Source organism: Thermobia domestica, chromosome 9, assembly GCF_964235325.1.
Source record: "Thermobia domestica chromosome 9, izTheDome1.hap1.1, whole genome shotgun sequence".
NCBI lineage: Eukaryota > Metazoa > Arthropoda > Insecta > Zygentoma > Lepismatidae > Thermobia > Thermobia domestica.
The window spans coordinates 181598696-181612582 of record NC_137462.1 but is presented as its reverse complement, the minus strand read 5'-3'; the positions used below and the strand labels follow the sequence as shown (position 1 = coordinate 181612582).

General features: G+C 32.6%; 1 protein-coding gene across 7 annotated transcripts in view; it reads left to right on the top strand.

Annotated features, from left to right (window-relative positions):
* RyR (Ryanodine receptor) overlaps nucleotides 1-13887 on the top strand; it is a 395937-nt gene that overhangs the window by 369248 nt on the left and 12802 nt on the right. For all 7 annotated transcript variants that reach the window (XM_081725586.1, XM_081725584.1, XM_081725582.1 and 4 more), the window contains 6 exons: nucleotides 240-428; nucleotides 1860-2003; nucleotides 3804-3933; nucleotides 5944-6063; nucleotides 12044-12325; nucleotides 13440-13570. In XM_081725586.1, coding sequence (XP_081581712.1) covers nucleotides 240-428; nucleotides 1860-2003; nucleotides 3804-3933; nucleotides 5944-6063; nucleotides 12044-12325; nucleotides 13440-13570 — 996 coding nt within the window. The remainder of the gene's footprint in view (nucleotides 1-239; nucleotides 429-1859; nucleotides 2004-3803; nucleotides 3934-5943; nucleotides 6064-12043; nucleotides 12326-13439; nucleotides 13571-13887) is intronic.

Here is a 13887-nt window from a genome sequence, read left to right as displayed (position 1 = left end):
CAAACTATGTAGTTTTCATAAAAAATAAGTAAATTATTCTTTTCAGCATATAACTCATTTAAGCTTCAGTAAATACATACATATCATTACAAGCTTGCACATACCAGATTAATTCTGGTCTATTGTATTTTTGGCTCATTTTTTATATGTGACAGACAAAATCTCACAATTATTGATGCATAGGTTGCTTCATTCATCAACAAAATTTTGAACTAATTTTGTTCTCTGAATGATTACAGTCAAATGGTGAATGCTGTGATGAAATTGATGCGAGGAACTCATACTGAAGAACCTGTAGAAGAGCCGAAGGAAGAAGAGAGGATAGGTCCGTTAAGAACGCTACCTGCATTACCAGCGGCAGAAGAGTCGCCACCGCCGACGCAGCTACAAGCGTTTGGGTTGGATATCACTAAGGAAGACGATGGCCAGTACGTTAACCCTTGTATAATTGTGTTATTTATTATAAACAATTTAAATTGTGTTTTTTCAATTTATTTAAAATTTTACAACCATCATCATCATCAGAGGTATTCTGCCATTATTGGCAGGTCACTTGCTGCAACTGAGAAGCTTCCATGTTCCATAGTCTTCCTCTAACCTCTTCGTCTTTATATACAAATTTTCCTGTTTTGATATCGTCCATTAATTGTAGTATCCTTCACCCCCTCCATCTCTTTCCTGCCACCATAACCTCTAGCATGTTTCTCATGATACAGTTCTTTCTTATCCAATGTCCCAACCAGTTTCTCATCCTCTTCTTAATAATATCTAAAATTGTTCTTTTCTCTCCTACTATTTCTAATATCCTCTCATTCGTTTTCCGCTCGATCCAGCTAATTCGCTCTATTCTTCTCCACACCCTCATTTCGAAACCTTCCAGTCGTTTTTAATCATTTTTGCATAATGTCCGTGTTTCTGACCCATAAAGTTTAATACTCCACACGAAGCATTTTATGAATTTAGTTCTCAACTCTTTATTCAAGGTCCCACAAAATAGTCTTTTCTTTCCCCTCCAAAATAGTCCTTTCGCCATTCCTATCCTTGCTTTTATTTGACGTTCACACTTCATATCATTACTAATAATATTACCATTAACAGATTCAAATCGCACTGTTTCCACACTATGGTATTATATTAAACTGTGAACATTTTCAAGATTACTTTATCATCCTTGATAAATTTGTAAGAATGATTCTGAATATAAATATCTTCTAATAATAATAGATTATCATTTCTATAAGCTTGAATAATATAATAATATTGAAACAATTAATCTTCTATCAATCTGCTATGTCGATATTTATGTAGAATCGCAAAACATTACGTATCTTTTACAGCAAAACTTTTGCAAATGTTCGGAAGTGAGATTAGAATATAACAATAAATATAAGAATGTACTCAAATTGGTTAATTCTTCTAAAGTTACTGGCAAAACAAAATGAAAGGGGAAAGCATACATTTTTACAGGCGAGTGTACAGCTTACTAAAGAAATGCATGTGGTCTGCAATTATTATCAATATTTTTAGTACTGTTTAACAGATTTTATTGTAGTTTTCTGTAAATATAATGAGAATGCTTATCTTCATAATAATAGAAAAATAAAAATATTATTAATTATCCGAATCAGTTGTACATGTTTAATTATTTTAATAATTCAATTGTAGAATATTGTATGTTCTATTTATTACTTACATAATATTATGGGAATCTAGCCAGATCGCTGTCAAGAGTCACTTTTAAACTACTCCTTCTAAAATTCTTGAAGCTTTTAGGTATATTGCAAATATTTTGGTATATGAGTTCTTCAATCACTATTTCATTGGACAAAAGGCTATTAACTATTATTTTTCCTGATTAGGTATCATTTAGCACCCCACGAAAGTGCCCCTCCGTCCCCACAGTCCAGCATGGAAGAAGGTGGAGAAACAACACCAGAAGAAGGAGGTGAGGAACGCAAAACTGAAGGAGAAGAGGGTGCTCTATCGCTGGTTGATCTGCTAGGGTAAGAGTTCTTCGGTTATGTAGCCGTACAAACATTCAACAAGTTCTGTATCACATTAGTTTATTTCTTCTAACCATTCCTTCTGGGTATGCAGTTTTATTGTTTCCTCCACATATTTTCATTTTATCACTGACCACCTCAAATTTAATAGTTATACTGTTAACATCAAGTTTAATATCTGATATCAACTGTATTGTCCAAATTATACAAACGATTTTCACAAGAATTCATATAATTATATAGTTTATACAATAAATTGAATTTTCATTACCAGATTAGTTAGTTTTTCAATTCAATAGAAAAATTTGTTTTAATGACTCAATAACAGAATATTCGTGTTGCAAATAAATAATTATTTCTAAATATGAAAATTATTGAAGTAAAACAATTTGGAATGCAAATATATCAAGGAGAATGAGTATTCATCACTATTATTCTGGATCTACAATGGATCAATGGATTTTGCTATTTTATTTAAATCATTTTTGTACTTTCCGTCTGTCAATGATAACAATTTTGTAGTGCTTATTTATGCACTCTCATATTCGAAAATAAAACAAGCGTTACATCACACCTAACTGAAACTAAAAGAAATGAAAAAAAGAAAAAAAAGAAAGAAATACTACATTTAGTAAAAAAAAAGTTTTGCCTTTTCAAAGACTATACACATTATCTATTGGATTATTTAAACGAAGTTATGTAATATATGTTTATATAAATGAAATATAAAAATGTTTAACCGCTTGGCCAATTTTCATAATGTTTGGTACATGAGTGGACCCTGGTCTACTTTGATTTGTGTCACATTAGTTTTCCAGAAGCTCTTGTAATAAGGGAGGTTGAGAGGTTAAAAAATTCTGCTACAAAAGCAGTATCTCACAAGCCCGTCAAATTGGAAAGATGAAACTTGGTATATTAACCCCTCATTACAAGTAGAGTGACACGCATCCCAGCGTTTCTGAAAATTTCCGTTTCAAGGAGGTTAGGTGAGTGTTTTCTATATGAATAAAAATGAATATAACGATGTTTAACAGCATACTCCTCACAGACAGCTGTACCGAATTGAATGATTTTTGGTACATGAACGAAGCATGGTTTTCAGCTACATTATGCTTAGGATTTTGTGAGGCCACTGAGTTGAACAGTGATCCTCCTGATGCCGTTTACGTCTAAATTCATCCCCATTGGGACATAGGATGGGGTCATATAAAAGTAATCGGAAACGACCGATGTTAGTATCCAATCAATAGTTTTGCGGAGTTACTGAAGTGAATAGTAACATTCCAGATACCGTTTAAGTCAAAGTTCAATCTCATCCTTATGATGGTTGAGAAGGAATGGATGATGGAAGTGGAAAGTGGTGATATTACCGATTTTTGTCATTACATTTTCATTGAAATGCTTATCCGAAAAGGGATGGGGTTCAATTACTTTTCATAATCCTGTCTCCCTCGTGCGAAGAACGGGTATTTCAGCCAGTTATAAATATATTTAACATTAAATTAAACAACAGTTAGAAGATGTATAAAATGGCAAGGTTATAAATTATTTTCATCAAAATACCGAAATATGATGCTGCTGCTGATAAAACTTCAAGTATTAGTGCCTATTAATATATCTATGTTCTCTTATTGGAAGAGTTTCTTTCAGTATCTAATATTCAAGCTGCTAAGCATTTCTCTTCTAATTCCGTTTACACGAATCTCTTCTTGTTTTATTTCTTATTTGCATATATACTCTTTAAAATCCCAAATAATGTTACAGTTAGAACATGTAGTCAATAAGTTATTTGACTTTCAGCGGTGAGCAAGCTCGTAAAGCTGCGCAGTCATCAGCAGAAGCCGCAGTTCAACAACAGGCTGCTATGGCTTCCATAGAAGCTGAAGCTAAGCAAGAAACAGGCTCAGCAGAACCATCACCTGTGTCCCAGGTAAGTGAAAGGTTGCTTGTTTAGGTTTAAATAAAACAGTATTAGAGGAAATACAAAGAAAATTATTAAGTTTCCAACTAAAATTTATATATAGTTTTATGGATACAAGATTTAATAGAACATATTTATCTGTTGAATTGGACAATAAATATAAGCTTGTTGATAAAATTGTATAAATGAAATTAGTCATATCAAAAATTAGTAGGAAACACATAATCTAATTTATTACCTTCGATATACCATTTTCCTTACTTATACACCGCTAGTCTATACACTAGGTTATCAATTTATGATACTTAGTATTAGTAAAATTTATTTGGAATAATAGTTTTTTTAACGCATTAAAACGTCCAGTTTAGAGTTAGTAACATAAAGTAGAACCTTTTCAGATATTACGTTGAGAAATTAGGATGTTGTTCAAGTTGATTTGAAGAATCGTATTGGCTTATTTAAAGAGAATTACGTTTTCTACTCTGTCAGTTATTTCATTGTGAAATAGTAAAATACGAACTGATACAGTTATAACGCGAATAGAAAATAATACAATATAGGAAGTACATTGCCTAGAAATTGCGTTGGTCTAACAAGATTGGTTATCACAATTTATACACTTTGCGATACGAGTGTGTGCATTATTTCATAAATCTTATAGTGCTTATTTCAAGTAATATTACATGAAGAGAAAACCAGGAACTGTACATCAAAAATTACACATACCTTTCAGATGAAAAAAACTAGAAGTTACATATACTTTGTTTTTCAAAAGCAGCACAACAAACTTAATTATTAGGTTGAAGATGAGATATAGTCATCAAGTGCTTTAGGACAATAATGGCATCCTCTATTGCATATAGTTCGTCCATAAATATATCGCGCTCACTGTAGTGATAATCAGACTCTGATATATTCACGTCATTACAATCAGAGTCAAGGAAATGGGAACTATAGCTTTGCACAACTGACCAGAATCTTTTATTTTGTGAAGTCATTTAGTAGACTTGTAATCTACATCAGTGAATACCATACCTTGATCGGACTATAACGAAGTGACATTATCATTACCAGCCACTCACTATAACCATAAAGATCTCCGTAGCACAGAAACTAGTCAACCTATTCATGCTACTTCAAATCAAGAAGTACATATTTTTCCCATTAATTTCTCCTAAACTACTGAGTAGTTTCACTTCATGAATTCAGTCTTATGTAGTTTTCAAAATGTACATATCACTCAAGTTCTTCGTCCCACTTGATACGAAGGTGTTATTACTTGTAGAAATTAAAGTATACAGTACTTTTTTCGGCTCAACCTGACTCAAGAAACTTTACATACTGTAACGTGAGTGCAAGATAGCACATCTAGTTTTTGGGGAGCATTATGGCTCAGTTGTAGAGCGCTCACCTAAGGGGCAAGCAAATTTGTGGTAGACAATATCGTATATCGGTGGACTTTCTCGAGGTTTTCTCGTTTTCTCCCACAATCTCACTCCCCATTGTTTCATAATCACTCATTTTCACTAATCATCTTCTCCTTTAGCCTAAAGGGCATAATTGCGGGACGTAAAACTAGACATTTCATTTCAGCTCATTTCAACACAATTCTTTTTGCACTAAAGAAACACAATTATACATTATGTTTAAAGAAATTATTTTATCTCACTTGAATTTACTACTAATTTATATTTAACATAATTTATTTAAATTACAAAATATATCAAATTACATTGAAAGCAAGATTATAAGGAAAAGAAAAACATAAACAGTAATAATTCAATATTCCTCAATACATATCTCAGTTATTAAAATATATCACTAATATTGGATGAAAGTTGAAAAGTAATAAAATTATTTGATTTTATTTGAATAGCAATTTATAATAAGGTTGCCCTTACTTACAAACCCTTCTGAACCGAAAAACATAAAAGTTTTAAAAGCTAAATATATAATATTCTGTGTATTTATTTAGTTATTTATTGTATTTTATTTATATTTGTATTTTTTCCCTTACAGATCGACTTTAGCGAATACACAAAGCGAGGTATCAGCTTCTTGGCAAGGAATTTCTATAATATGAAGTATGTAGCATTGGTAATGGCTTTCTGCATCAACTTCATTCTGCTCTTCTATAAGGTTTGTTTAATTTTTTTCTCATCTACTTTATCACACAATACGATTACATAAATATCTAGTTCATCAAAGATTTTTTTTTTTAGCAGATCAAACATATTTCTTTACATATATTGAACAATATATTTTTTTCTGTACTATTATAAGAAAATATTTTACTTAATATTTTTGAATATCCTTAAATTTTTGAATATATGTTTCATTTAAGGATTATCAGAAAAGTACATTGCCTACTGTGTTTTATTGAATAGATTTAGGTATACCTATGCTTTGTAGAATAACCCTAAAATACGAGTATCATTCTCAAATGTATTTACGTTCTTCGAATTGTTTATTGAATAATGTGTATCTTTAAAAAAAAAAAAAAAAAAAAAAATTAAGAGTACTTATTGTAACATACGAAAATATGTAAAATTGCTACAACTGTAACTATGCAGTAACGTCATTAGCTTCAAACAATTCCAACAAATATGTACAAATGTACTTGTGATTTTGGAAACACATTAACTAAGTTAGAACCTTTTAGAATTCCTTTTAAATATCATTGTGTTGCATTATAACTCAATCTCGTTGCATTGAATTCTATAACGAGTACATTTTGCTTTTATTCTAGATAATGACTGCCGTGTAAGCAACAGAAATTGGGAACTTAATATATTAATTCCACGAAATTATTTTTAAGTATTCTGTTTTTCAATTCTGTTCTATGTATTTTGTAAGCTATAGACCATTATATTTTGGATTCCTGTTACTTTGTAAACTAAGGAACGTAATGGAAAAGAAGCACATGTCACATAAAATGATACGTTTTGAAAAACGAAAGTCAAGCAAAGTAGGGAGTCCCTTATATCATCTCACTTCGTGAACGCTACTAAACAAAGATTTGGTCATTAATTCGAAACGATACATTGTATTTGAGAAAATGTCGCAGAGAAAAATATACTAACTTCTGTTAGTCACCAATGCAAAAAGAATATGTTTGATAGACTTACCCATTTTAAACCTGCTCACAAGATATCACTTAATAGTTGAAGTTATCTACTGCAGCCACCCTCGAGAAAAAACTCTATATACACAGGAGAAATCGGGCAGAGTTTCCCTATATTTTTTATGTTTCGAAAAGTCTATTTTGTTATTGACATCGATTTCACGAGGTTTGAAGGCTTCTTTTCACTTTACATTGAAGCCTATGGGAGCAAATGGATTTCCGGTGATAATTCCTCCGTAGATAGCGCGATTTCGAATCGTGATCATGTTATATCTATTCCATTAGTGATCACTATTACCGTAAAAAATGTTCAAGATTGACTAAGTGATAGAAATGTGATGCCTGCATAACCAATTTATATGAGTTAGAGAAGAATGAAGGAAGCTTGCTAAGGCACTCTGTTTCAATTTTCCACAAAAAAAGAAAGTTTCCCATAGACACATATAGTAACTATTCAATAAAAATATGTATATATTTTAACAGATGGTATCCGTGGACATTTCCCGAAGTTGGATCAAATTAGAGTAGAAGTCTTTTGTGTGGTTTCCACTCAACGTATGTCGTTATTTACATGATTGTAAAATGAACCTTGATATAGACAATTCTTAAACTTAAAATATTACTATAAAATATTCTTACGCTCTTCAGATGACAACCGTAGACCGATCATTTTCATTCGCTGTCTTACGTCACCTTTTCATTGTATGGTCGTGTAAATAACGCCATCTGTTAGGAGGAAACCACAACACATTGTTCCCTTAATTGGAACAACTTTGAAAAAGATCCACAGATATTACACGTAAGAATGTGTTTACATTTATTTCGCAAACTCATTAAAAGTTGTGAAACTAAATGTTAAATTCTCAAAGCATGTAGTTTACATCATTGAAACTATCAGTTTGTGAAAGTAATAATAATAATAATAATAATAATAATAATAATAATAATAATAATAATAATAATAATAATAATAATAATAATAATAATAATAATAAACTCTTGTAAAGAGAATATAGAGGATCATGTAAAATATTTCCATGTATGGAATATGGAGATATGAATAGCAACCTTTAGTCACCGTTACCCGTTAAGATGCTAACGGATGGATTGCCTTCATTAACGAACTCGGCCGAGATAATCACTGTAGCTATCTGCTAAAAAAACAGAATTAAAAAATCCCTTACATGTATGAAATATGAGATATACAATAACCATCGTTAAACTCCTCGCTAATCTTTAATCCGTTCACGGATTGACCCCATTACAAACTCGAGCTAGATAATTGCTCGAGCTATGTATTGAAAAAAATTAAAATCCCCTACATGTATGGGATATGGGCTATAGATAGCCACCGATAAAGTTTCTGTTATTCTTTAGTCTGTTAACTGATTGACTTCATTAACAAACTCGACTGAGATAATCGCTCTATCTATTGCAATATATAATTCAAAAATTCGCTTACATTTATGGGATATGAGATATAGATTCCCACCGTTAAAGTCGACATTATCCGTTTATCTGTTAACTGATTAACTCCATTAACGAACTTGTCCGAGATAATCTCTCCAGCTATCTGTTGCAATAAACATAATTAAGAATTTCACTTAAATATGTGGGATACTGGCTATAGATAATTACCGTTAAAGTTGCCATTGCCCGTTAGCGGAATGAATCCACCTCGACCGAGATAAGAGCTCTAGCTACCTGTTGCGAAACATTAAAAAATCCCTTACATGTATGGGATATGAGTTATAGATAGTCACCGTTAGAATCATGGTTATCCGTTAAAGTTCCATTAATGAACTAATCGGAGATCACTCTAGCTATCTGTTGCAAAAAACTGATTTAAACTATTCGCTCTCTTGTATGGAATATAAGCTATAGGTAGTCACAGTTAGAAACGCCGTTATCCATTAATGGATTGAGTCCATTAATGAACTCGGCCGAAATAATCGTTGTAGCTATCTATTATAAAAACAGAACTTAAAAATTCGCTTACATTTATGGGATGTGGGCTATAGATAGCCCCAATTAAAATCGCCGTTATCTATTAGTACGTTAACGTATTGACTCCGTTTAAAAAACTCAGCCGAGATAATCACTCTAGCTATTTATTGCGAAACGTATTTTTTAATTGCTTATAGTGTGGGTGGATTATGCATAGCCTCCGTTAAAGTTGCCGTTATCCGTTAACGGATTGACTTCATTAATGAATTCGATCGAGATAATCTCTCTGGTTATATATTGCGAAAAACAGAATTGAAAATTCGCTTACATGTATTGGATATAGGCAAGAAACAGTCGCCATTCACCGTTAAAGTCGCCATTATCCGTTAGTTCGTTAACGAATTGACTCCATTAACAAATTCAGCCGAGATAACCGCTCTAGCTATCTCTTTACAAAAAACAGAATTGAAAAGTTCATTTAGATGTATGGAATATGGGATACAGATAGCCGCCGTTATCCCTTAATCCTTTAACGGGTTTACTTCATTAACGAACTCGGCCGAGGTAATCGTTCTAGCTATCTAGTGTAAAAAAAAAAAAAAAAAAAAAGCAGAATTAAAAATTCGCATCCGTTCAAGAGTTGTCGTGAGAAGTAACGAACGTACGTACTAATAACACAATCTTATGACTTACAGCGTTATCCTAATAAAATTAAATATGAAGCGACTCACCTATGATACCTTTCCAACACTACAGATCATATGTTTCCATTCTCTTTTTGTCCTGTGTCCCCTTCGTAAATCCTGCAATGGTCTAGTATCATATGTGTCTTTTGTAAATATGATTCCGGGTTCGATTTCAAATGAGGATATTAAAATAATGGTTTCTCTCCATCTTCTTTGCCCTATAGCCATAAATAATGCCCCTCACATACAAGCTCGTATCTGCATAACTCCAAGACGCTAAGACTTGTTATTTTGACACAAAGTTGCAAGTAGTCAGTACATGAGTCCATGATATCGCGCACTATTTAAGGAAGAAATCGATTCTCAGCTTGGACAAAGAATCATTTTAGAGATTACATATAGCACAAGTCATCCTCTACAACTTACTACACAAGCGATAGTCCAGCGCACTAAGGTCTAGGCTCCCAGCTGATCAACCAGTAGCTGACGAAATCGGGAACATTATTCGCGAGATATTCTTTTGGTCTTGTACGCGAGAGGAGAGTTCTGTTCAAAATCCCAATGGCTATTTTTAGAGAGGGTATTTCACTACACCGTCTAGTATATATGCATTGAAGTATCTAAAATTATTTGACGTAACTGTATACATGACTAGAAGCCGCTATAAAGAAATGAAAGAAACACAAATCTCCGGGTGTGGATGAAATTCCGGCTGAGTTAATTTTAGCTGGAGGCGAAAAATTGTGGAACAAGATACACAAACTCATTCTCCTTATCTGGAACAAGGAAGAATTGCCACAAGAGTGTAAAGAATCAATCATTGTTCCAATTCACAAGAAAGGCGACAAAACTGACTGTAATAATTATCGAGGCATTTCTCTTCTGTCAACATCCTATAAAATCCTTTCAAATATTCTATTAGCAAGACTGACCCCATACGCAGATGAAATTATTGGAGATTATCAGTGCGGATTTAGACGAAATCGATCAACTATCGACCAAATATTTACCATTCGCCAAATACTCGAAAAAAAGTGGGAATACAATATCCCGGTACATCAACTATTTATTGATTTTAGAAAGGCTTACGACTCGGTTAGGAGAGAAACATTGTACAATGTTCTTACAGAACTTGGAATACCGAGAAAGCTAATTGGATTAATTAAGATATGCTTAAGTGAATCCCAAAGTAAAGTCCGGGTAGGAAAATTTTTGTCCACGAGCTTTCACGTCCAAAATGGCCTGAAACAAGGAGATGCGTTGTCGCCATTATTATTTAACTTTGTGTTGGAATACGTTATAAGGAAAATCAAAGATAGCAACCAGGGCGTACAGTTGAACGGTATTCACCAGGTGATGGCATATGCTGATGATGTAAATTTAATAGGGGATGATAGGAGAACAGTAGAAATAAATGCAGAGATCTTATTAAATGCTTGCAGGGACATGGGTTTAGAAATAAATGCAGAGAAAACTAAATACATGGAAGTTTGTCGGGACCGTAATACGGCAAATTGTGGAGGCGTTAAAATATTAAATAATACTTTTGATAAAGTGGATACTTTCAAATATTTAGGATCAATATTAACAGACGAAAATCATATTCACGAAGAAATTAAATGTCGACTAAAAGCAGGGAATTCGTGTTACTATTCGGTTCAAAATCTCTTGTCGTCGCGAATTCTGTCGAAGAATTTGAAGCTTAAAATATATAAAACGATAATCATGCCTGTTGTTCTGTATGGTTGCGAAACATGGTCACTTACTCTGAGGGAAGAACATAGACTGAAAGTATTTGAGAACAGGATCCTGAGAAGAATATTCGGACCCAAGAGGAACGAGAATGGGGAATGGCGGAAACTTCATAACGAGGAACTACATAGTTTATATGGTTTACCCAACATCGTTAGGGCTGTCAAGTCTAGGAGCTTAGGTGGGTAGGTCATGTAGCTAGAATGGAAGAAAGTAGAAACGCTTTCAAAGTCTTGACTGGAAGACCCATAGGAAAACGACCATTAGGAAGACCTAGGCGCAGATGGGAGGATAATATTAAGATGGATCTCGCAGAGATAGGAATACAAAGTAGAAACTGGATGCAATTAGCTAAGGATAGAAGTCAGTGGAGAGCTTTTGTGAACGCGGCACTGAATCTCCGGGTTCCATAGGCCATAGAGTTAGTTAGTTAGTTAACTCTATACATGACACGTGGGACATAATTTACGGTAGTACTGGGTATGTGGGCAATCTCTCAGTAGCCTACTCGCCCATTTTTACGTTCTCTCCAAGGGACGTACATAAGTTTGGGAAACATAGCTATAGAGATAGTAACTTGTGATAATTTCTTAAACTCTTTTTTCACCAGGTATCAACAATCGGTGAGGATGATAATGGCAATGGCAATGGCAGTGGTGAAGAGAACGTTTCTGCAGAGGAATTGGACGTGCTGGAGGAACTTTCTACTGAGGTGAACTCTACGGAAGTGGGAAGTGGAGAAGAAAACGGCAGCGGTGAAGAGGAAGAAGAACCGTTAGAATTCGTACATGTAGATGAGGACTTCTTCTACATGGAACATGTGATGACGATTATGGCGCTAATGCATTCTTTAGTATCTTTGGCTATGTTGATTGCATATTATCATCTAAAGGTGAGTTATGTCCCACTAAGTGAACTTTTAACCCACAAAAAACTGAGAATCCACTATATAGTTTTTAAAATTATATTGTAAATATGACTTATATTAGTTGGAAAGGGATAAAATAAAATAAAAGACTGAATGTATGGGTAGCTTTAGTAAGATGTAGTGAAAACTGACAGAACGTATATTTTCCCATGTTGATTTCGTTGCAAAGATGATAGCTATGCTCTAAATTAGTTTATTTCTCAATTCAGTAATAAGACGGATTAGCCATATTAAACATACACAGGTGTAATGAAGAATTATAAAAAATTAATGCAGCTTTCTATTGCGTTTTGAAAGCTTTGTACCTGGAGAAACAGGATTAACAAAGACGAAACAATGATTTGAATAAGCAAAGAAGAAACTTGCTTTGATTTGAATAAGCAAAGAAGAATTACTACAAATCTTCATAAGAGTATCAATACATAATTAAATATTTATCACTGAACTTTGAAAAGAAAGATAAAATAACAATTTTAAAACTAAAATGGAAAATGTTACGTTTAACCAATTTATTCATTAAATTACAGTATTTATTAACAATTAAAGATATTTGCTATAGGGAAGTGGATTATTTCTAAAAGAAATTCTCATATCCATATTTTCTGAAGAATTAACCAACTTGATACAATTTCATTTATAATGGAAAATGAATTACATTAAATTCTACTTCTAAATTCAGCATACCTATTTGAAAGTTGTTATGAGAAGAAAATATATTAGAAGGAATTAAATTTTGAGGATGACTGTAGGAGAAAGTTCTAAATGTTACCTGACAGTGAAATTGTAAGCACAACTAGATACAATACTTGTAATAAAAATTCAGTATTATAAATCTAATGTCATGTATTTCTGATAAAATGAAAGAATAAATATAATGCAATTATCTACAAGTCTTAAAGAGAAGAAAGAATAATTTAAAAATATTTCCTTTAGAAAAGTAAGTTGAAATTTAATATCTAATCTAAATAAAAAAAAATGTTTGGAATCAATGTTAAAAAGCAAGTCATATTGTAAGTAATTGTAACTAACTTTTTTCAGTTTCTATTATTTTTAATTTTTCTCAATATTTCATGCATAGGTTCCACTGGCTATATTTAAACGAGAAAAAGAAATCGCCAGGCGATTGGAGTTCGATGGTTTGTATATAGCTGAGCAGCCGGAAGACGATGATATCAAGGCGCATTGGGACAAACTAGTTATATCGGCAAAGTAAGTGCTAATTTTACTATAGCAGGTAAACAGAAGACAATACTAATGGTGATTGTAAAATAAATAAATTGGATACTTTTTCAGTAGTTTTCTAATCTATTTAGAAATTAATTTTGAATTATCACCCTACCAAATTTTATTGGACATTTAAGCGTTTATGTTTTTCAACTAGAGAAAACGAATAAGAGGTAAAAGTTTATGTTTTTCAACTAGAAAAAATGAATAAGTAGTAAACGTTTATGTTTTTCAACTAGAGAAAATGAATAAGTAGTAAACGTTTGTTTTTTCCAACTAGAGAAAATGAATAAGTAGTAAAA